This window comes from Phyllobates terribilis, unplaced genomic scaffold (genome assembly GCF_046119375.1).
Source record: "Phyllobates terribilis strain yellow unplaced genomic scaffold, ASM4611937v1 Scaffold_1__5_contigs__length_1240528914, whole genome shotgun sequence".
In the NCBI taxonomy this organism is placed as follows: Eukaryota; Metazoa; Chordata; class Amphibia; order Anura; family Dendrobatidae; genus Phyllobates; species Phyllobates terribilis.
In genome coordinates, this window is record NW_027362761.1 from 947,374,649 (window position 1) to 947,400,650 (window position 26,002).

The following is a 26,002-nucleotide window of genomic DNA, read 5'->3' on the forward strand; positions in this document are numbered from 1 at the left end:
CTGAATTGTTTGGCCACACCGAGGGTGCACCCAGCACCTGTGTGTGCTTCGAACAGACGTTTTGTGCTGGCAGGCACCCTTTAAAGTTGTTGTTTTTCTTCTATATAAATACAACCAATGTGTGGTTTTCTTTTATTCTAGTTTTCTGGATTTAGGTAGAGATTAGTGTACAGTGGAAGCTACATAACATTATTACATATGTAATTGCCCTTGGTGGCAAAACATCTTGTACTTCTTGTGCGGATTTTACAGTTCATAAAAAATCCAGAAACCATTAGAGATGCTGAAAAACACTTCATTTTAAGAATGTGATCAATATTCTAATAAATTATGAATACCATTTCTTTTCATTTTTTTCCAATACGTTGTTATAGAAACATTCCTGGTAAAGAACAATTTAGCCTTTAAGCTCATTTTAAAGAACAGCTCAGTAATGAATCTCCATGCCAGATCTTCCCCTAGAGCTCTTCAAAGTCATAATATCTGTAGTACAATACAAAACTACATAAAGATATTCCTTCAATGTTGGGGGTCAGACACTCTCCCCTGCCCTTCTGGTGCTGGAGTGGTATTGGTGGTGCTGGCACTGTATACATCCAGTGTCGGACCAACTCCAGGGCCCCACTTTTCAGCTTCATACAAATGTGACATTATCCTCAATCACAAATGTATATAACAATGAACTTGGTAGATTGATAAATTAATAAGATGCTGCCTTTGTCTGTACATAGAGGTTAAAGTATATTGTGCTAAGTACTGCTCATATAAGAGGGTGGTGGCCTATTCTTACGCAGGGGGGCCCACCGGAGGATTCTCCTGTTCTCCGGTGGACCAGTACAAGCCTGTATACATCCAAGATGTTCAGGCAACGCTTATTAAATCACTCCCTAGTAATAAGTACAATGAGAAGCTATGTTTTTAATGGACTCCTCTACTATGTGATGTGATATGTCAGGTGTTTATTAAATTTCATAAAGCAGATTGGTAAAGACTGACAGGTGCAGACACCCACAATCCAACTTTTCTACCCAGCACTTTAGGATAAAATTGCATGCTATAACCTGACCAGTCCTTAAAGGTCTCGTTGGGAAATCGCTTTACTTGAATGACATTTTATTGCTGCAGCTAAACTGACAAATTCTCATGCGCTATCTTCAGGCTGATCATAAACTCAGTAAATTGGTTTCTATTTCTAAATAATATGATAAAATCCCAACAGATGCAATTACGTGACCAAAAACCCGTGAGCCCTGGTTCAGCCGCAATTATTTTTCTAGAAAGGAGATGAACATCTAATCCTGCCTAGGATGTGCCGGTTTCTTCCTCCGATCAGACACACAAGATCTCAGACTGGGCGCTTTGCTCTATGAAAAATTTTAATAAGCATCTTTCCAGCCAAAATGTCACTGCTCAGTAAATGTAACTGCTAATAACTAAATGTTGTAATGCACATATGCAAAAGGCGACACCAATATTGGACTCAACATGCGGCCAGAAACTATGCCCAAAAAGTAAGAGATGGATGCTGTATTTAGGCAACGTTAAGGGTATGTGCACACATTAAGTATTTGCTGCAGACATTTCTCTATCATAAACATGTCTCTTGTATGGAAAACGTTGCAGAAAAAACACGTTTTTGATGTGTTTTTTTATGCATTTTCCCCACTCATTATTATGGGTGAAAAATGCTACAAAAACACTGAAAGAATTGACATGCTGCAAATATGAAGCTGCTTCAAATCTGTAAGGAAAAAATAATCAACCTGTGCATGAAATGTCAGAAATCTCATCCATTTTGCTGGGACAAAAAACTGCTATGTGTTTTTGCGATCAAAAAGTACCGAAAAAAAAAGGCAAAAATGCAATGATTTTTTTTTAGTGACCACATGCTACATATTAACAAATGAGAATTATTTCTGTTTACTGCCTTTATAAGAGAAGGATTTAGGACCCTGCTGTTTTTGTTAAAAAAAAAAAAAAAACCTCCTGCATTTATTTCATGTAGTACTGCAATGCAGATTTCAAGCAAAAAAAACCCAAAACAATTCCGATATCATTGCAGCTACTGTAGTTATCAAGTGGGAGAACGCTCTTCATACATGAACCTTACTGTAACTTTGTAAGTAACATCAGTAATTATCATGTAACAGTTACCATCAGGCTTTGTTGAATCCCATAATTTTACCCCATCCCTTTTTTATTTAATTTAGATGAATATAAAATGTTTTTGTGCCAAACTGCGCCATTCTGCAAAGCCTCAGTAGGTGGCGCTGCCTTACAAGTCACACACTCCGCTGCTATACTGGGATTTTACAAAGATCTAAGTTTAGGTTTTCCGCATTTGGATGCACTGAAGTGAAGTCACTGATAAAGGGATTATGAAAATAATAGCTGGGTGTCCTGTCCTAAATACTGATCTAACATGCAGCTATTCTTCTGTATAATTGGGCCTATACATACCATCGCGGTCATGGACTTATACAAGACATGGGACAGCAGAGCAGAAGCTATGTATAGCTATGAGGTCATTCCTTTCGTGTCTGCAGAAACTTTGTCAAGCAGTGCATAAAAGAGAGCTTGGATCTATTTATTCCCCCTGACCTTGGCCTAAACCACTTGTGGCTCTCCACACTCCACTGCATGTAATTTACTTGTCGTCAGAGAGGAACTATGAAGATATATCGCCGCTGTATATTTTTCCTAACCAAAGAAATGCTGTATATATGTCCTCCTGACATTGAGACCTCGTGGTTTAATTTATATAGAAAATAATAAGAAAATATAATAAAATACTGTCCTCTGCAGTACTCCAAATTATAAGTCGTTTATGTATAGACCTGAATAGGTGGGAGTGGCATTTATAGAAACTAGCTTAAAGGAAACCTGCACAAAACAGAGCATTTACAGTGGCTTGAGAAAGTATTCACCCTCTTGGCTTTTTACCTATTTTGTTACATTATAACCTGTGTTTAAATACTTTTGTAATCCAATTTGTGTGTGATGCATCAGAACTAAATAGTCTAAGTGAAGTGAGAAAAATATAGGCATAAATTAAGTTTATGGGATCAAGCAACTAAAAATTGGCATGTGCATATGTATTCAGCCCTTTTGCGATGAAGCCCCTAAAAATTTCTGGTGCAAGCAATTACCTTCATATGTCACATGCTTAGTGAAAGGAAGTCCACCTGTGAGCAATCTAAGTGTCACATGGTCTGTCAGTATATACACACACCTTTTCTGAAAGGCCACAGAGGCTGCAACACAATTAAGCAAGAGGCACCACTAACCAAACAACATGATGAAGACCAAGGAAATCTCCAAACAAGTCAGGGACAAAGATGTAGAGAAGGACAAGTCAGGGTTCGGTAATAAATAAATATTCCAATCTCTGATGAACCCCCCAGAGCACCATCAAATCCATTATCATCAAATGGAAAGAACATGGTACCACAACAAACCTGACAAGAGAGGGCAGCCCACCAAAACTCTCAGCCTGGGCAAGGAGGGTATTAATCATTGAGGCAGCACAGAGACCAGAGGTAACCCTGAAGGATCTGCAGAGTTCCCAAGTAGAGACTGGAGTATCTGTTCATACCACTACAATAAGCCATACATTCCATAGAGGTGGCCTTTATGGAAGAGTGAACAGAAAAAAAGCTTTTACTTACGCACAAAAATTGTAAGGATCATTTTGAGTTTGTCAAAAGACATTTGGGAGACTCCCCAAATGTATAGGTGAAGGTGTTGTGGTCCGATGAGACCAAAATTTAACTTTTTGGCCACCAAGGTAAACGCTATGTCTGGCACAGTGAAACATGATGGTGGCAGTATCATGCTGTGGGGATATTTTTCGACAACAGCGACAGGGAAAATGGTCCGAGTCGAGGGGAAGATGGATGGTGTGAAATTTTGGGATATTCTTTAGCAAAACCTGTTTCACTTTGTTAGTGATTTGAGACTGGGACGGAGGTTCACCTTCCAACAAGACAATGGCCCAAAGCATACTGCTAAAGCAACACACAAGTGGTTTAAGGGGAAATGTGTAAATGCTTAGTAGTAGCCTAGTCATAGCCCAGACCTTAATCCATTTGAGAATCTGTGGTCAGACTTGAAGATTGCTGTTCACAAGAGGAAACTATCTAACTTGAAGTAGCTGGAGCAGTTTTGCCTTAAGGAATGAGCAAAAATCCCAGTTTCAGGATGTGGAAAGCTCATAGAGACTTTTCCAAAGCGAAGTGCAGCTTTAATTGCTGGAAAAGGATGCTCTACAAAGTACTGACTTTAGCAGAGGGTGAATAGTTATGCACACCAAAGTTTTCAGTTTTTTGTCCTATGTGTTGTTTGCTTCACAATAAAAATAAACCAAATGTTCGCAGTTGTAGGCTTGTTCTTTACAGGAACTAACGCAAACCCTCAAAAAAAAAAGTGAAATTCCAGGTTGTGAGGTGGCAAGACGCGAAAAATGCCAAGGGGGGTGGGGAATTACATTACAGAAGTAAAGTATGTTTTAAAAATCACACTTGGGCCCCTTTACACATTTGTATAAAACCGGTAACGGAAAAAACAGTACAGGTGTCATCAGTGTTTTGGATCAGTGCGTCATCAGTGTGCCATCAGTGTGTTATCAGTGCATCACTAGTGTACCATCAGTGTTTTGGATCAGTGTGCCATCAGTGTGCCATCAGTGCATCACTAGTGTACCATCAGTATTTGGATCAGTGTGTCATCAGTGTTTTTCCAGTATGGATAAAGAAAGAATGAAATTACAAAGCTTCTCCTATACTTTGCAATGTTAAACACGTACAGCACACAGATGCCATCCGTGTGCTGTACGTGTTTTTCACTGAACCATTGACTTGTATTGGCCCTTGTCATACATATTGCTAGTAAAACAGACATGTTTCCATGTGATTTACACGGTCCATGTAAAAACACGGACATGTGCCTAAACAGCTATTCAACACCTTCAATTCTCTCCTCGGTCCCCCAGCGCCTCCTCCCTTACCTCTCATCTCAGCCGAAGACTTTGCCTCATTCTTCAAGCAGAAGATTGACACCATCAGACAAAGCTTTCGCCTAAAGTCCCCAAAGCCCCTCCTCCTATCTACTCAACCCTACTCCAAAACCAACTTCTCCACCATTACGGTAGATCAAGTTTCTTCTTTACTCTCCAAATCACACCTGACCACCTGCGAACTTGACCCAATCCTGTCCCACCTCATCCCCAACCTCACTACAATATTCATCCCAACCCTAACCCACCTTTTCAACCTGTCACTAACAACTGGTGTCTTCCCCTCATGCTTCAAACATGCCTCGATCACATCCATCCTCACATAGCCCTCCCTTGACCCATCCTCTCTGACTAGCTATTGCCCCCTATCACTTCTCCCCTATGCCTCCAGACTACTGGAACAACATGTCCACCTTCAACTGTCCTCCCACCTCTCCTCCTGCTCCCATTTTGACCACTTACAATCTAGCTTCTGACCGCATCACTCCACTGAAACTGCCCTGACTAAAGTCGCTCGCCAATGACCTAATAACTGCCAAGTCCAAGCGACACTACTCTGTCCTCCTCCTCCTAGACCTATCATCAGCCTTTGACACAGTGGACCATTCCCTCTTACTCTCATCTCTCTGCATCACAGACTTAGCCCTATCTTAGATCTCTTCATACCTAACAGACCGGACATTCAGTGTCTCCCACTCACACACCACCTCCTCATCTCGCCCCTTATCTGTCGGTGTCCCCTAAGGTTCAGTCCTAGGACCCCTGCTCTTCTCCATCTACACCTTTGACCTCGGACAGCTCATAGAGTCCCATGGCTTTCAGTATCACCTCTATGCTGATGACACACAGATCTACCTCTCTGGACCCGATATCAACTCCTTACTAACCAAAATCCCACAATGTCTGTCTGCTATTTCATCTTTTTTCTCTGCTAGATTCCTAAAAAGTAACGTGGATAAAACAGAATTCATCATCATTCCACTGCCTCACTCAACCCCCCATCTGACCTATCCATCATAGTCAATGGCTGCAAACTCTCCCCAGTCCCGCAATCTCGCTGCCTCGGGGTAACTCAGGACTCTAATCTCTTCTTCAAACCACATATCCAAGACCTTTCCAATTCCTGCCGACTACAACTCAAAAATATTTCACGGATCCACAGATTCCTCAACCACGAATCTGCAAAAACACTAGTGCACGCCCTCATCATCTACCGCCTCGACTACTGCAACCTCCTGCTCTGTGGCCTCCCCTCTAACACTCTCGCACCCCTCCAATCTATCCTAAACTCTGCTGCCCGACTAATCAACCTGTCCCCCCGCTATTCCCCAGCCTCTCTTCTCTGCCAATCCCTTCACTGGCTTCCCATTACCCAGAGACTCCAGTTCAAAATTCTAACCATGGCATACAAAGCCATCCACAACCTGTCTCCTCCATACATCTGTGACCTAGTCTCCCGGTACTTACCTGCATGCAGCCTCCGATCCTCACAAGATCTCCTTCTCTACTCCCCTCTTATCTCCTCTTCCCACAATCGAGTACAAGATTTCTCCCGTGCATCCTCCCTACTCTGGAACTCTCTACCCCAACACATCAGACTCTCGGCTACCGTGGATATCTTCAAAAGGAACCTAGAGACCCACCTCTTCCGACAAGTCTACAACCTGCAGTAACCACCACTCTATCATACCGCTGCATGACCAGCTCTACTCTCACCTACTGTATCCTCACCCATCCCCTGTAGATTGTGATCCCTCGCAGGTAAGGTCCTCGCTCCTCCTGTACCAGTTGTGACTAGTATTGTTCAAAATTATTGTAATTGCTTGTGCTTTGTATACCCCTTTCACATGAAATAAATGGTGCTATAATAATAAATAATAATAATAATAATGTGCACAGCAGCATAGGATGTAATGGGTATGTGTGGTATCTGTGAAAAAATGGATACCACACGTACCGCAAACACGGACATGTGAAAGAGGCCTTAGGCTGTGTTCACATTCATGTTAGAGGCTCCAATTATCTGTTTATTCTGTTATTTTTGAATTTGTGCAGTACAACAATGGTTAATGTTAATGTAAAAGGTTTGCAACTTAGGCTATGTTCACATTTCATTCTGACATTTGGTTTTCTGTTCTGTTTTCAGCAACAGACAAATGGAATTGATGTTAAAATGGATCCATTGCACAACTGATGTAAACGGAAGCAGAGGGTCCCCATTGATTATTATGGGGTCCGTATGCGTTCTGTTATGTGTTTGTTTTTAGAGCGGAAGAAAAACTGCAGCATGCAAAACTTTTTATTTTATGCTAAAAACTAAAACATAACGGAAACTAGAAATACCCCATAATCATTAATGGGGGTTCTTCTGCTTCCGTTTACATCAGTTGTGCAACAGATCAGTTTCTGACATTAGTTCATTAAGGCCACGGCCTCACTATCAGTATTTGGTCAGTATTCGGTCTCTATTTTTTCTCAGGAGTGGGAGACAAAACCAGGAGTGGGTGATAAATGCAGAATTGGTGACTTGTTTCTATTATACCTTTTCTCTTATTGTTTCTCACCTGGTTTTGGCTCCCACTCCTGAGAAAAAATACTGACCGAATACTGACCAAATACTGATAGTGGTGCCATGGCCTAATAAACAGAATGGGTAATGAAATGTCAAAGTGGAAGTGTGACCTTAGTCTTAGAACCAAATTTTATATTTTATATATATTAAACAGAAAAGTAAAAGTTCCATATTTTGCAATACTTATCTTCTAGTAATTCTAATTTATAGCTTGTATTATTGTCTAAAACTGCTCATAGATCCTGCAAGCTTCAGAGTTGATGTCTCCTAGTATTCCCTGCTGGCTCAGTGTTGGCACAGAACTTGCTCTGATGGATTTATATTCGGGAAAGAATCGTTGTTGCACCAGGCATTGTACAATATTTGGATGTAGGATATAAAACCTAATGTTTCACTATATTCAGAGATTATTATATCATGTAGGCTAAGTTGTTAAGATAAGAGCATTTTTGACCATGGGTTTGCTGACTTTTTCCAATAACAAGGAGTGAATACAGCTCCAGACGAGTATATAGATTTACATGTAAAAGATGTTATATGGTACATAAAACCAAAACACTATTTATAATTACATACTAAACTGGAGAAAGTCTTCCTGCCAATACATTAATAAAAAAGTTTTAACACAAAAAGTCACAGAAAGGCTTCAAATGAGGAGCTGAAACCATGCATGTATCTGTGTAAATAAAGTCCACTTCTTCACTGACTTCCATTGGAGTGCAGCTTCCAATTTATTTTTTCGACATCTGGATGCTTCTTGGCTGGTTGCTTGTAGAAGTATTGCACCTACAACATTAGGACTATGCTGCTATTTTTCCTTGTTATAAAATGCCACAAACATAGAAGAAATATTATACTGTTTGGCTAATAGAGCCTATCTAAGAATACAATGCACTCAATATTCATGAGGGAAGTACTTATCTCACAGCACCTCCTTCACCAATGTCTGACAACCATAGTGTATAAATGAAGGTACATGGCAAGAGGACAGGATTAGGTGTGTGACGGAGTGCTCCTCTCATAAATAATTCTTTGCATACTACTACAATAGCCCTGTGTCTCTCATATGCTGCCATTAAAAAGTTTGGAAGTCAATCCTTATCCATAGGTCTGAGCTATATCTGGAAGTCCCATAGAGAATAAATTGAATGGCAGGGCACATGCTCGACCTCCACTCCATTAAGATGGTGTTCTTTAGAGTCCTGTACTCTAAAGTCCAGGATCGATGAGGGTCTCAGTGGTTAGAATGGCCAGCAATCAGAAAGGTATTCCCCATCAAATGAATAGGAGATAACTTCCAAGCTTCAATCTTCAGGAGCACATGGCTCCTCTGCCTACTGGTTTCATTTCAGAGGGGCAGTGCGCTCCTGAAGATTTACAACTTGGACCAGCGGCATAGTTATACTGCTGGTCCAAACTGAGCGATCTTCAATGCAGTTATTACAATCAATGCCATCTCTGCAGCCTGGGAGGAGTGCAGGGGACTGAAGCTGACCAGATACAGCATCTGGCCAGCTTCAAACAAGTGCTAAAACATAGAGCCTGCTAGCGGGAGCATACTACTTTCCTAGTTAACTGGCAACTCTGAGACTGCAGGGTGGCTGGTAGACCTGACAATGAGTTGTACACTATAGAGTTAAAAATCCCTCTGATCTGCAGAATATAGAAGATTTCAATGAGAAGTTGCACAGTTGCCTGATTTACAAACACTTTGCTCTTTTACCTGTTAAAGAACTTCAGACAACTCTTTAAATAAACCCTTCAAGACAGCATAGTCACATGACTGATCCACTTTAAAAGGTTTGTCGAGCAAGGACAACCTTTATTCTAAGGATAGCTTCCATGCCAATCAGCTGATCATGGCTCCTGTAATCTTTTGTATGGACATGTTTAGTTTGGTCACATATTATAAATGCAGAGGTTAAGGATCTCTGTGTTTCCTGTGGCACCAAGTACATATATAGAGAATATAATTGTTTAAAATCAGCATCACTTTCTTAGATTATCAGAGAAAGTCTGATAATTTTATATTAACAGTGTTGAATGAATGGATGTAGATGTTAAAAACTAGTGATGATACATACCTTATGCTGTCTGTCTAAACTGCTAAAAATAATCTGAGATAAAACATTGAAAGGAAACCATAGCACTATGCTGTCTCTACTCATCCAATTGAGCGTGACCAGTACATCTGGAAATCCAATATAATGTCACTGGGTAAATAATACTGCAGCAGGGACGACGGCTGATAAAATGCTGTCTACAGTACAACAACCTCAGGGAAAGTCCATTGTGAGCTACTCCTTATTCTTGTAAGCAGATGTGTTTCATTCACGTGATGATATCTTACCATTTATGTGTGATGTGATGAGATCTTCATCTGGAGAGTCTGTTTCGTTATCTTTTGTGCTTTCTCCTTGTTCAAGAAGTCTGTCTATCATGGCAATAATGCAGTTTAGACTCTTCCCTACGTTGGCCCACACCCTATCCTGAAAAGAACATAAGCATCACAAAAGAGACACTAATCACAAGACGACACAAAGAACCAAGAGGTAGAAATACAGCAACAGAACAGCAGATGCATGAAGCCAAAGCGATATCTTAAAATAGGATGCTGAGGAATGATAGCGAGATGTTATGAAAGAACTGTACTTTGCAGTCCATGAGATACATTAATTTTATGAGCATTACAAATATTAGAAGTAGAAAACAACAAACAAGATTCTGCACGTCTTCTAGTTTTTTTTTTGCTTGTTGACTAATAAAATTAGGTTAAGACCTTATGCACACAGTTGGTTTGGGTGCTTATTGAGCACACAATGATTTTTACCATAGGGCTGTCAGCACTCCATGAGCTGCTGTATAATGCCTCTAGAGATCTTCTCCCTAGGAGCTGCTCTATGGTGCTTCCAGATGGTTTTCTCTAGGAGGTGCAGCATGGTGCATGCAGAAGTTTTCTCCATAGGAGGTGTTGTATGGCTCCTGCAGAGGATTTCCCCCTAGGAGGTCTTATATGATGCCTGCAGAGGTTTTCCTCTAAGGAAGTACTGTACGGTGCCTGTAGAGATTTTCTCTCTATGAGGAGCTGTGTGGTAGTGCAGAGATTTTCTCCTGAGGAGATGCTGTATGGCCCCTACAGAGGTTTTCTCCCTAGTAGATCCTGTATGGCGCTTACAGAGGTTTTCTCCCTAGTAGATCCTGTATGGCGCTTACAGAGGTTTTCTCCCTGGGAGATACTGTATGGCCCCTACAGAGGTTTTCTCGCTAGGAGATGCTGTATGGCGCTTACAGAGGTTTTCTCCCTGTGAGAGCCTGTATGGCGCCTACAGAGGTTTTCACCCTAGGAGATGATGTATGGCGCCTACAGAGGTTTTCTTCCTAGGAGATGATGTATGGCGTCTACAGAGGTTTTCTCCCTAGTAGATCCTGTATGGCGCCTACAGAGGTTTTCTCCCTGGGAGATGCTGTATGGCCCCTACAGAGGTTTTCTCGCTAGGAGATGCTGTATGGCGCTTACAGAGGTTTTCTCCCTGTGAGATCCTGTATGGCACCTATAGAGGTATTCTCCCTAGGATATGATGTATGGTGTCGACAGAGGTTTTCTCCGTAGGAGACGCTGTATGGCGCCTACAGAGGTTTTCTTCCTAGGAGATCCTATATGGCGCCTATAGAGGTATTTTCCCTAGGAGATGATGTATGGCGCCTACAGAGGCTTTCTCCCTAGGAGATGATGTATGGCGCCTACGGAGGTTTTCTCCGTAGGAGATCCTGTATGGCGCCTACAGAGGTTTTCTTCCTAGGAGATGCTGTATGGTGCCTACAGAGGTTTTCTCCCTATGAGATGTTGTATGGAGCCTACAGAGGTTTTCTGTAGTGGATTTGGCAGTTATCTGACAGGAGAAAATCTATTCCGCCATCATGCTTGCCACTGGAGTGGGGGTGTGGGAAAGGTGGAATCCACCGTATGAAAATGCAGCTGGATGGGCTGTGTCAGAGGGGTTGAGCCTGGTTTCGGAGATGCCGAGGAAGGAAAGTTTGTTAGTAATGAAAAGATCACCTATAGCTGTTTTGGACTTAAGATGTCTCTTGTTGTTCTGCACCTAATTGGATCTATATGAACACCTTGTACCAGTACTAACCTCACAATGGTGAAAATGGTGATAGTTTAGTATAGCATTCTGAATTGAAGATATATGTTCTGAATGTATTTCTACTCTAAGAAAGAATAAAGAGAACTTGTCAGCATGATTTTGTAATGTAAAGTAAAGATATTGCTGTAATGACGCTGTAACAGAGATTAAATTTATACATTTGGTGAAGAAATCCACTTTTCTGTTTTTTTTATCACCATTTGAAGTTTTCTGCCAATTAGATTCGTAGATTCGGAGCACAGGGGCCGGACTGTGCACTGGGTCTTCTCCTCCCAGTCTTTGATTCCCACCTACCTCCGGTCTACCTCTGTTTAAAATTTCAGCAGTGACCTGTCATTCAAAAGTCGGAGGCAGACGAGGGACCAGGGAATCACAGACAGGGAGGAGAAGACCCAGTGCACAGTCCGGCCCCTGTGCACCGAAATCTAAGTAGCAGAAAATTTCAAATGTTGATTAAAGAAGAACCTCAAAGCGAATTTCTTCACCAAAGGTATCAATGTAATCTGTATTACAGTGTCATTACAGCAATGTCTTTACTTTACATTACAATATCATGTTGACAGGTTCACATTAAAGATAGATGTGCTGCATTTTGTCTGAAATTGGACTGCGGTTAGGAAAGAGACACAGTTAAAAGAGGTGTTCCATTGCCAGGGGGTATATTTATATGAATTTGTTGTTTTTCACATTATTTCATCCATGTGTCAAATGTTTTGTGTGATAAGCCACAGAAGCAATATGTAAAAGCAAACAGATAAAGCAGAGTAAACAGCGCATGTAAAGAAAATAAATAAATTAATATGTCAATTAACTTTCATCAGTTTTCTTAGAAAAAATACGCGTTATATTAGTACACAGCATAAACACTATTAACAAGAAGCTCGGTGAAATCTCCCTGTGCGGTTTACCTTTACATCAGGAGCTCTAATGAATCATAGCAACTTCAATTACAACAGCTAAAATTAGTCTTCCCACGTTCGCTCTGGTCTTTAAAACAATGTTCCTCTAAGGTATTATTATTTTTCACAATTATACACAAGTTAAACAGTTTTCTCTGCAGTTCACAATTCATTTTGCTTTTGTACTTTCTTAATATGCTGCTTGGCTGTGAATGAAAACGTATTGTCCTCATTTAGATGGTTGATGAAGATCTTACAATTATGGTGCCTCTCTTGGCAGACATAATATACCAGGTACATTAACAACCCCAATCTAAGCACACCCACAGCGTATCAAACTTGGCTTCACATCTCCAGAGAAAACATTTACAATTTAGGAGCAGATTACAGTTATTAAATGTACCGTGTTATAAGCACATATACACCACCTGGCGATAATACTGAAGGGAGTGAAGGGGGTTCCAGTTCCTTAAAATATATTAAAACTTGCATACCCTCGCAGAAATCTTAAACACCTTGACCTACACTCACTCTCTGAATCCCTTCTCCCTCTTACAGACATTAGTTCCTTACATGATGCAGATGTTGCTGCCACTTTATACAACACCACAACAGCTGCAGCTCTCGATTCAGTCGCCCCCCCTCACACATACCAAAGCTCGCACAATCAACAGACAACCCGGCACACCAGCCTAACTAAAGAACTGCAACGGGCCTCGAGCGTAGATGGAAAAGGTCCCACTCCACTGAGCACTTCATCGCATTCAAACAGTCCCTCACTACCTTCAAGTCCACACTCACTACAGCAAAACAAACATACTTCGCATCTCTCATATCCTCCCTGTCTCACAACCCCAAACAACTATTCAACACCTTCAATTCTCTCCTCCGTTCCCCAGTGCATCCTCCCTCTCCTCTTATTTCAGCCGAAGACTTTGCCTCATTCTTCAAGCAGAAGATTGATACCATCAGACAAAGCTTTTGCCTAAAGCGCCCACAGCCCCTCCCCACACCTACTCAACCCTCCTTCCTCCAAAACCACCTTATCCACCATTACGAAAGATCAACTTTCCTCTTTACTCTCCAAATCACACCTCACCACCTGTAAACTTGACCCAATCCTGTCCCACCTCATCCCAAACCTTACCACTATCTTCATCCCAATCCTAGCCCACCTCTTCAACCTGTCATTAACAACTGGCGTCTTCCCCTCATTCTTCAAACATGCCTCAATCACACCCATCCTCAAAAAGCCCTCCCTTGACCCATCCTCTCTGACTAGCTATCGCCCCATATCACTTCTCCCCTATGCCTCAAAACTACTGGAACAACAAGTCCATTCTGAACAGTCCTCCCACTTCTCCTCCTGCTCCCTCTTCGACCGCCTACAATCTGGTTTCCGACCGCACCATTCTACTGAAACTGCACAGACTAAAGTCACCAACGACTACTCTGTCCTCCTCCTCCTAGACCTGTCATCTGCCTTCGACACAGTGGACCATTCCCTCTTACTACAAACTCTCTCATCTCTCGGCATCACAGACTTGGCCCTATCCTGGATCTCCTCATACCTAACAGATAGGACATTAAGTGTCTCCCACTCACACACCACCTGCTCATCTCACTCCCTATCTGTCGGTGTCCCCCAAGGTTCAGTTCTAGGACCCCTACTCTTCTCCATCTACACCTTAGGCCTGTGACAGCTTATAGAGTCTCATGGCTTTCATTATCACCTCTATACTGATGACACACAGATCTACCTCTCTGGACTCTATATCTCCTCCCTACTAACCAAAATCCCACAATGTCTGTCTGCTATTTCATCCTTCTTCTCTGCTAGATTTCTAAAACTTAACATGGACAAAACAGAATTCATCATCTTTCTGCCATCTCATTCAACCCCCCAACTGACCTATCTATCAACGTCAATGGCTGCCCCCTCTCCCCAGTCCCTCAAGCTCACTGCCTTGGAGTAACCCTGGACTCTCGTTCAAACCACATATCCAAGCCTTTTCCACTTCCTGCCGAATCCAACTTAAAAATATCTCCCGGATCCGCACATTCCTCAACCATGAATCTGCAAAAACACTAGTGCACGCCCTCATCATCTCCCGCCTTGACTACTGCAACCTCCTGCTCTGTGGCCTCCCTTCCAACACTCTCACACCCCTCCAATCCATCCTAAACTCTGCTGCCCGACTAATCCCCCCGCTATTCCCCGGCCTCTCCTCTCTGTCAATCTCTTCACTGGCTCCCCATTGCTCAGAGACTCCAGTTCAAAACCCTAACCATGGCATACAAAGCCATTCACAACCTGTCTCCTCCATATATCTCTGACCTAGTCTCCTGTTACATACCAGCACGCAACCTCCGATCCTCACAAGATCTCCTTCTCTACTTCCCTCTTATCTCCTCCTCCCAAAATCACATACAAGATTTCTCCTGTGCTTCCCCCCTACTCTGGAACTCTCTACCCCAACATATCAGACTCTCGTCGACCGTGGAAACCTTCAAAAGGAGCCTGAAGACCCACCTCTTCCGACAAGCCTACAACCTGCAGTAACCACTGCTCCACCATACCGCTGCATGACCAGCTCTACCCTCACCTACTGTATCCTCACCGATCCATTGTAGATTGTGAGCCCTCGCGGGCAGGGTCCTCGCTCCTCCTGTACCAGTCGCTGTCACATTGTGTTCAAGATTATTGTAATTGTTTTTGCTATGTATATGACGCGCCCCCTTGGCCGTGGGGTACTCGGTAGCCAGGCCGGTCGGTGCTGGGGGTGTCACGGTAGCAGTGACCAGGTCCGTGACCCAGGGCGGTCAATAAAAGGGGGGCTATTGAAAGGAGATTACAGTTTTTAAATAATGTTCGTGACGCCAACTGTGGTATGCGGCTATATGGAGCCGCCGTTGCGGTGCAGATCCTCTGGAGCTGATGATGACGCAGCAGAGTTGGTTCAGCTCTCCACAGGCAGAGCTTAGCTCCAGGGCAGTAAGTGATGGTTAATGAGGTAGATGTTGCTGTGCAGTGTAGTACAGGTGATGGCGCAGATAATAATTCTAGGACACAGTGGGGTGCAGTCTTCAAGGTTTACTCACAGTTGTTGACCTCCAGGTTACCAGTACTAGAGTAACCTCCCACGTCGTCCTGCGTTCACAAAGGAAGGGGTTCAGCAATCTCTCAAGTATCTCAGGAGTACTTAAACGGGACCCCGTTCTATGTTCCTTCCTCGGTCGTCTTCCTGCGCAGGCTCTCACCCTCCTGCCCTGCGCCTCACAATCAGTGTCCCAAGCCGGTAGCCCCGGATCTTGTCGGGCGACCTGCACGCCTGGACCCTCTGTGGCCACCTTTTCGGCGATGTAATTGTGGTGGTCGGCAGCGGCACCTTGCAAGTACAGCAGCCTCCGGTTTCTAGCTGAGCCTTGTAGTTCTCCACTAGTTTAAGGGCACGTCCCCTCTGCGGCCTGATCCCTCTACGTTCCTGCAGATTCGGGCGCACGGGTGGCATCCGCACTTCCCATGCCCCTAGCATCCCTTCTGTTCCTTTTGGAGCCTTCCTCTGCTCCCGTCCTCTCTCTCCTGAGCCTCTCTTACTAGGCCCCACTCCTCTCAACTCCTGCTCCAAGCACTGGAGCCAGGAGCCTGGACCTCCTCCACTGCTCTCCTGAGCAGGACTGGCTGCTTCTAGATGGTTCCTTGTTTTCTTATACTCCTACTGAAGTGCTCCCCTAAACTACTTCCTCCACCCACACCCACTACATGGATCCACCAGCCAGCTAGGGACCAGGGACTGTGCTCCCCCTTAGGAGCAATCTCGCCCTTCCCTCTGAAGTGGAGTGTAATGGATGCAAGTGTGTGGGTCCCGGGCAGTACTCCATCCTTACCTGAGAATGGGATACCTCACCTCTGGGTGAGATGCAGTACCTCTGTGGCGACTGAACCCGCAGGGGTGCCACATATACCCCCTTTTCACATGTAAAGCGCCATGGAATAAATGGCGCTATAATAATAAAAAATAATAATAAGATATGATGATTCCTAAGGCCAGACCATAAATATTGGAAAGTTGGTGGTCGAACACTGAGCACCCCCATTATTAAGATGTTTAAGGGGTCTGTAACAATCTGGGAAGTGCTCCTTTCAATCTATACTTTTAGTAGCGCCTTTGCTCAGTGATCTAATAATTATAGTATATCCTAAGGTTAAGCTATCAATTTTAAAGAAGACTTGTTACCAGGTTAAAAGTAGGCAGTTTTTGCTCTTATTTTATTCCTGCTGCTCCCCTGAGTATTCCATTATTTATTTAATCTGTCATATAGTCGCAGAGATATGGGGCCTTTTTGTTTAATGCTAATTGTTATGGTTTTCACAATGGAGCAGTGCTCACAGGATTCCTTGGAGGCATACCTTTATGCTGCTCTGCTAAATTACCCTTTGCTTTTTGTAGAGGCTGTGTCTGGTATTGTAACTCAGCTGGCTAGGACAGAACTGTAATACCAGGCACAGACACTACTAAAAGTACGGATGGGACACAGCGCTTGGCAGATCATTGTGCTCCTTCATCGGTCTACTGGTGGCAGTGTTGAGTATTGTCCACTTTTGAACTTGTGACAGGTCCTCTTTAAGGAACTGGAAAACCCCTCAAAAAGAGCAAAAGGAATAATTCTTATTATGTGGAATACTACTGAAATGAATAGCTATACGTCAGGCAATGTTCACTCCACGTTTTTCATCTGAATTGGGAAAGCTCCTGATGTAGATGTTAAATGTGTTCATAGGTTCAAAGCCTGCTACTGCTTGCCGGAGGAAAAAAACCCTCTCCTTTTGGACTCCATTTAGCCAGTAATCATCAATATACTTAAAAAAAGCTAAGGAATTGCGTAGTAGACTATGCTATTCCATATGGCAGTGTGAAGAATATTGGAGAGAAAATCCCATGTCAATCTCTGTGTCCTGTTTGGCAGGGGATTATAAAAGTCTACAGTGTACAGCTGTAACCAGACACTTCTGCAGCTAAGAAGGGAGGGGGAAGAGAGACAGTGAGTGACAAATATCTCAGAGCAGCTCCTAGCCAAGGAGCTGCTACAGGAAGACCCCCTGGAGATCCCAGCCATGCGGCATTCCCTTTGTGTCAGACAACTATAATTCAATACCGAGTTATGGAAATACTATACATCCCAGCGATACACCAAATAGATTTTTGAAATCCCACGAACATGAGGAATGTCACCCTGGCTTCCAGGGGATGGGGAGATAGATGGCACATCCTTCCGAAAACCCCTAGGGCCACTGTATTTGGTCTCCATACGTAGCAGGGACCCGGCTGGATCTGATGACACCAGAACCGGCTCACTAGGATCGTCCATTAAGGAAATATAACCCATTTTAGTTTTTGGAGTTTACAGCTGAGGGAGGCCAGGGGTGGAGATTTAGGTCCAGCCCAGGGAGCAGGAGGGGGAGCGACAAAGAGAGGTTAAAAGCTCTTGCAGCTCTAGCTCAGTGCTTTTTCTCTGAGAAGTCGCGACGACACATCGTGTGAGGGAAGTCACCCAAAAGAGAGGGACTCACAAGCCTTCCATGTGGCAGCCCCTCCCCCGCAAGCCAGGCCTTGCATCTGACTGGTAATTAACTCTTAATATCTGCTTATCTCTTTTGTACCACTACTATTGTGTTTGCATCTCTGACCATTATGTATGTATAACCCTTATGTATATAGTGTATTGTCTAGTGTGCCCTTAAGGTGATTAAATATATAATTTAACCTTGGGCGGCTCTTTTATCTTGATCCACGAATCCTCATGTAACATCCCTGGCGGTGTGCTTGCACAGTGCACCACCTCCCACTATGCAAGACCGCAAACTTACCTGTCAGTCCAGCCTGCAAACCTTGCTCCAGTTCATGCTGTGTGCATGTCTCTTGACTGACTGCTTAGGGCGGCGGCCCAGTTACTTCCTGAGTCTTATAGCTGCTGTGGGCGCACCCCTAATGCGTCTGCAGCCTATTGCTGTGAGTCACTGGATATTTAAACCCCCTCCACCCAGAAGGAGGTGCCTGAGCAACAATAACTTTCAGTGTGCTCCTTGCCTCTGAGTTGCCAGGTCTTGTCTTTGGCTGCATACCCAGGCCTGTTATTTCTGACTTCTAGTCTGTTTCCGCCACTCTGGGGGCTGTATACTCAGGCTCGTTCTTGTATCTCATTGCAGTAGCAATTCCTGTCTGAACTGTATCCTAGCCTGTTACCTGTTTGTCTTTATGTCCGTACCTTCCCTTTTCCTGCAGTATCTGAACCTGCACCTAACTCCAACTCGTTGTCTCTGTACTTCTGTTTGTGAGTTTTGTGTCCACTCGCTACTTCATAGTAAGTACCTTGTGTGTATCTGGTTCTGCTTGTCCCTTTTCCCTTCCTCCGTATCTTCCTCCTGTGTTCTAGCCATCTTACTGTATCTTCCAGTCTGTTCCATGTGAACAGATCCCTGTCCTCTCTGCCTGCACTTTCAGCCCTGTTCGGCTCTGCTTGCTCACCGCGCCAGCGGTTTCTCTCTGCTCTGACTTGCCCACCGCTCCGGCGGCTTCCTTCTGCTCTCCCTTACCCACCGCTCTGGCGGCTTCTCTCTGCTCTGCCTTGTCCACCGCACCTGCGGTTTCGCTCTGCTCTGCCTTGTCCACCGCACCTACGGTTTCGCTCTGCTCTTCCTTGTCCACCGCACCTGCGGTTTCGCTCTGCTCTGCCTCGTCCACCGCACCTGCGGTTTCGCTCTGCTTGGCCTTGCCCACCGCTCCGGCGGATCCTCTCTGCTCTGCTCTGCCTCGTCCACCGCACCTGCGGTTTCGCTCTGCTTGGCCTTGCCCACCGCTCCGGCGGTTTTAGCTCCGCTCTGCTTGCTCACCACACCAGCAGTTCATCTCGACTCTGCCTTGTCCTCCGCTCCGGCGGTTTCACTTTACTCTGCTTGTCTACTGCATCTGCGGCTCTGTACCTGTCTCCCAGTCTGTTCTGGACCCTATCCAGCCTGCGCTCCAACCTGCTAGTACCTCCCTGTCTGCATACCAGCCGTGCTTGCCAGTGCCCACCTGTCTGCATACCAGCCGTGCTTGCCAGTGCCCACCTGTCTGCATACCAGCCGTACTTGCCAGTACCCGCCTGTCTGCATACCGGCCGTACTTACCAGTATCCACCTGTCTGCATACCAGCCGTGCCTGCCAATACCCACCTGCATGTATGCCAGTCTAACCTGCCGGTTCCTGCATTCCCCGGTGTGGGTCAACAGCTGTGACCAGGGTCTGACCTGGAGTAGCACCTGGTCCCTCTGCTCAGTTCCTCCTTGGTTCACGGAGTCGACTGAGCCGCCGTGCGACCTTGGTTGGATCGGGTTGATACTTAGTTACTCCCCTCCAGGCACTCCTCGGTTCATGGTACAGTGGGATCACTAATCACGCTCACGCTAGTCAGTCCGGGCGCGAGCGTAACACCTCACGTCCAGTGTTAGGTCGAACTAACACGCTACCGGGGCTGGTTTCTGGCCCGATATAATTCCCGTTATATCTAATAGAAACTGGTGGCAGCTCTACCAGGCTGACAAGGTTCTGTTTCACTGGGGTCAGTGAGAGGGGCCTCTCAGCCTGTCAGGGGTGTGAGCGAGTGTGGTGCCACGTCAGTGACTGAGTGGGCCACCTCTTCTCACTCCCGAGACTTTCCTGTACCCATGTGAACAGGGGCTGTCTGTGTAGAACTGTACCAATCTGACCTTACGCATCCCCAAGGGGGTGTGGAACGTCACGTTGGTGCAAAGGGCAGATTCGTATCACATGTTCCGTCTGACGTAATTGTGATGTCAGGCAGATGGCGAGGTGTGGATCCTTCACATGTAGTGGCAACAGTGGGATTCTGCGGGATCTCTCTGGTGCCATTCATCACATGTGGTGGCAGCGGTGGGATTCTGCGGGATCTCTATGGTGCCATTCATCACAGGCAGTATCCTGTAAAAAACATATACATTTAGTGGATGCCATAATAGCCTGTGGGTGACGGTCAATGGCTACCATTAAAAGTATGTGTGTAGTAGCTGTAATTAGATAGATGTAATTGCCCACATATGGACAGGTATCCGGGAGCTACTATAAGACTGTGAGTAGAGAGCGTCTTTGAAGATCTCCAATAAAATGCCCTCTGGCTTACATACTGGGCAGGATGGCAGCTCTCTCCCTCTTCTCCAGCTACCTCCCCATCTCAGGCCAGTCACAGTTAAGATATTTCATCCCAGGTTCTTCTGAACTTACTGGAAATATATGTGTAGAGATAGTGATGTCTGATCTAGAGTGTGCAAAGCAGTCATCAAAGCAAAAGGTGGCTACTTTGAAGAACCTAGAATATAAGACATATTTTCAGTTGTTTCACACTTTTTTGTTAAGTATATAATTGCACATGTGTTAATTCATAGTTTTGATGCCTTCATTGTGAATGTACAATTTTCATAGTCAAGAAAATACAGAAAAATCTTTAAATGAGAAGGTGTGTCCAAACTTTTGGTCTGTACTGTATATTTCAAAGTGATTTCTGATATGGAATAGATTACCATTCTGGAACCCTTGTATTGATTTAATTATGTAAGAAAGTAGTGTAACAAAACAAAATACATATATGTATACAAGCAGTCAAAGGGAGTCTCCAAAATTTTACCTAAAATTAGTGTTGGCTGTAGGATGGATGCAGATCTTATTGAACAGTTGCAACTGGGTGTTACTATTTCTCTTGTCAATGGGGCGCATCCCTACACGATCTGATACTGTACAATCACTGCTGGCAATATAGAGGTGCCTCATATGAATGTTTGGCTCAGCTGTGCGTTCATGTGGCCGTGGGTTATCTCTCCTGAGAACATTCTGTTTGTAATGACTCGATATAATATGAGTTTCACTTTTTGAATTGAAGAACTGAAATAAATTAACTTTTTGATGATATTCTAATTTTGTGAGATGCACCTGTATTTAATATTAAAATGGAGTTAGATTAACAATCTAAAACCAACAATGAATGCAAACTGAATTTAGTTTATTCTTATAGTTAAGAATTTAATGAAATTATACAGGGTCTCCTCGAAGAGCCACACATTAAATGGTGGCTGAATGTAATCCATGAACAATGTGATGAGATGGAGCAGAATTACTTACCCATTCTTCCTCATCATACTCTGAATGGTGAGGAATCGAGTCTTGTCTGCTTATTGGGACTGCGTTGTCCTGACCCTGCAGATCATTCTCAGTCGGGCTATTTCTCGGGTCCGTAAGCTTCATGTTTGCACATCCTGGCCGTGCCGTGTACAGCGCCAAGAGAGCATTGCTGACAAGCTGGTCTTTAAATGAATGAACAAACAACTCCGTCTGTGAAGAGGAAAAACAAAAACACACTAAAAAATGAATTTTATGTAAAGTATTTGCTGTGACATATAACCGAGATGGTTAATCAAGGCTCACGCTGGAGTGCTTCATTTATAACAGTCCACATTTGTTAGCAGGTTAAACTGTAATGTTTTAGTACAGTATTTATGGCCAAGACAAGGCTCATAATTTACATAAGAAAAATAGATGTCGAATAATTCTGTTTTAAAGACAGCCATTAACATTTCACTTAACAATTTTACTATCCAGATGGGATTGTATAAACTGTCACATGGATTGAAATAAAACGTCAGTCTGAATCCTACTAAAAAAAATATTTCATTGTGTTATGGCTATAATGGGAAATAGTTATAAGGCGGAGAATGAGAAGCCTATTATAAGGGGTAGTTTATACAGCGATGTCCCTTGTTTCTTTAATTTTCACTTATTCTAATTAATTCTCAGCTACGAAACACTTTTGAAAGGAACATTTCAATAAGGGATCACTTTAGATTCAGAAATTGTATGATATCCCATTTAATCTGTTAATACTCATATAATGCTGCAGGAGAGTGTATGTGAGCCTTTTCATGACCAAATGTAAAAAATCAAACAGGTAGAGGGTGCCTACTATCTTCAAACTCTCCTCTTAAAAGTTCAGAAGAAAACATTAAGCTGAATGAAAAAACGGTTTCCACTAGATGAGACAATATAAATCCCTATGTAATGAGCTCCCTCTAGTGGCAGGTTCAGACATATATCATTTATTAGAGAACTTGATAGCCGATACATGCTTCCCGATCCAGGAGCAGAATGCGTCAGGCAATGGCTGTATAAACTCAGCCAGGTATGTTTGACTCTGAAATGCTGCAACGTTTCGGGGGAAAAACATAGTTTACAAGCTGCCAGGGAACAAGTAGCGCTGGAGACTAGTTGGACAGGTAGGGCCCTGGTCCCTGATGCCTTGGATTGATAGGACTCTGCCTACATGCGCTTATAGGCAGAGACCTGTCAATATAGATTAGCAGCCAGTGAGAAGCCACTGGAGACCCACCTGTCCGAATAGTCTACAGCACGGCTCGGTCCTCAGCGGCTTTAAAAATATTTTTTTCTCTGAAACGCCACAGTGTTTCAGTGTCAAACATATCTGGCTAAGTTTATACAGCCAGTGCCTGATACATATATCAGTGCCTGATACATACCGTGGTGTGAAAAATTGTTTGCCCCCTTCCTGATTTCTTATTCTGTTGCATGTTTGTCACACTTAAATGTTTCAGATCACAAAACAAATGTTAATATTAGATAAAGATAACACAAGTAAACACAAAATGCAGTTTTTAAATGAAGGTCTTTATTATTAAGGGGAAAATAAATCCAAACCTACAGGGCCCTGTGTGAAAAAAAATGCTGAAAATGAGACAGTTTTGCCTTTACAGTATTAAAGGAACACTGGAGCTCTGAACCTTTTCATGAGAGCAGTGATTACAAGCAATACAGCAAAAAGCTTGTAAGAGCTGCACTCTTTGTCAAGGGGACCAGCAGTCCACTACACTGTAGGGATCACAGGTAACCAAGAATTTTACAAGGATTTTGCAAATTAATTTACCCATTCTAAAAGAATCTGATACCAGGTTTTTGCTGCATAGCAGCAGAGCCCCTCATTCCAGTTACCTACTGGGCTGATTGTTGTAGTTTTGATAAAAATCAGTTTTCTCTGCTGCAGATCTACCAGTTCTCTGAATGGTAAACTCTGTATAACCCCGCCACACCACTGATTGGCAGCTTTCTGTGTACACTGTCCATAGGCAGAAAGCTGCCAATCGTTGCTGGTGGCATGGTTATACAGAGCTCATAAATATGGAAGACTACATGGCAGCAGGTTTACTAGTCCTCTAGTGAAAATTTCTTGCTGATAAAAGTGATTTTTTATCAAAAGTACAGTAAGCAGCCCAGTTCTGTCCCTACATTGTGCTGTTTTCAGATTAGGTAGCAAAAACGTGGTGATAGATTTCCTTTAAGGAGATGACATTTTTTTTTTCCCTATATGTTTATTTGTCTTATTTTCTATTATATATATATACACTACAGACCAAAAGTTTGGACACACCTTCTCATTTAAAGATTTTTCTGTATTTTCATGACTATGAAAATTGTACATTTAAACTGAAGGCATCAAAACTATGAATTAACACATGTGGAATTATATACTTAACAAAAAAGTGTAAAACAACTGAAAATATGTCTTATATTCTAGGTTCTTCAAAGTAGCCACCGTTTGCTTTGATGACTGCTTTGCACACTCTTGGCATTCTCTTGATGAGCTTCAAGAGTAGAGATGAGCGGTGTTCGACTAGAACTGTTCGCCAATCTCAAATTCGAGCTGTTTTGGGCGGTGTTCGAGTTGTTCGACGAATCCGAACGATTTGCAAAAAATTCGGCTGTTCGAGGTTATGTTCGATAACTGTTCGTGCACCAAAAGCGTGTCCTGCATGTCTGGCGCTATTTAGAGCACCAATCATGCAGGGATTGTCTGCCACTCACTGTAATGCCACAGCCATGGTGGTTGTGGCATTACAGTGATTGCCCAAATCGATGGGAACAGTGCTCACAGTGAAACATGAAAAGCCGGCAATTCAGCAGCGGCATACACCGGTACCCGACAATTTAGAACAGAAAGAATAGAGAATCACACATAGATTAGATAGATAGAACCATGTCAGTCACACATATAAGAAGCACAGTGACAGTGTTGCTTACTGTACTTGTCATTTAGTGTAAAGGATTTATCAAAAAAAATAATAGTGTTTTCATGCACCGTCTCTTTAAAAAAGCCGGCCGGCAATTCAGCATCTGTACCCGACAATTTAGAATAGAAGGAATAGAGAATCACACATAGATTAGATAGATAGAAACATGTCAGCCACATATATACGAAGTACAGTGACAGTGTTGCTTACTGTACTTGTCATTTAGTGTAAAGGATTTATTAAAAAATATAATAGTGTTTTCGTGCACCGTCTCTTTAAAAAAGCCGGCCGGCAATTCAGCAGCGGTACCCGACAATTTATAACAGACAGAATAGAGCTTCACACATAGATTAGATAGATAGAAACATGTCAGTCACATATATATGAAGTACTGTGACAGTGTTGCTTACTGTACTTGTGATTTACTGCAAAGGATTTATTAAAAAAATGAATTTCCTGAAATAATTTAAAAAAAATTGACGTGGGGCTTCGCCCTATATTTGTGTCCAGTCAGGTACAGCAGGCAGGAACGGGCTGCCCCCAACCACCAGCTGCCTATTTGTACCTGGCCAGACACAACAATATAGGGAAGCCCTTTTTTAAAAAAATTATTTCATGAAATAATTAAAAAAAAATTGACGTGGGGCTTCGCACTATATTTGTGTCCAGCCAGGTACAGCAGGCAGGGACGGGCTGCCCCCAACCACCAGCTGCCTATTTGTACCTGGTTGGACACAACAATATAGGGAAGCCCTTTTTTTCTTAATTATTCCATGAATTTCATGAAATAATTTTAAAAAAAAATACGTGGGGCTTCGCCCTATTTTTGTGTCCAGCCAGGTACAACTAGGCAGCTGGGGGCTGGAATCTGCAGCGCAGGGAGGCCCAAGCTTATGTGACTGACATGTTTCTATCTATCTAATCTATGTGTGATGCTCTATTCTTTCTATTCTAAATTGTCGGGTACCGGTGAATGCCGCTGATGAATTGCCGGCCGGCTTTTTTAAAGAAAGCGTCTTCTGAGCAGTTTGTCAGCTTTTGGACACCTTTGAAGGTGTTTTCTATGTGTTCCTATGTGTTTTTGTTTGCCTGCCATTGGTTTTAACGGTGTTCGACGGTGTTCTAAGGTGTTCGACGAACAGTTCGACGAACAGTTCCTCGAACATCCCGGTGTTCGACGAACCGAACCGAACCCGAACACTACGGGGGTGGCTCAACACTATTCAAGAGGTAGTCACC

General features: G+C 43.4%; 1 protein-coding gene across 16 annotated transcripts in view; it reads right to left on the reverse strand.

Annotated features, from left to right (window-relative positions):
• The window catches only part of INPP4B (inositol polyphosphate-4-phosphatase type II B), a 911,138-nt gene that overhangs the window by 84,089 nt on the left and 801,047 nt on the right, over nt 1-26,002 (reverse strand). For all 16 annotated transcript variants that reach the window (XM_073642182.1, XM_073642173.1, XM_073642215.1 and 13 more), the window contains 2 exons: nt 21,810-22,019; nt 9,937-10,075 (listed from right to left, as the gene is read on the reverse strand). In XM_073642182.1, the coding sequence (XP_073498283.1) occupies nt 9,937-10,075; nt 21,810-22,019 (349 nt within the window). The remainder of the gene's footprint in view (nt 1-9,936; nt 10,076-21,809; nt 22,020-26,002) is intronic.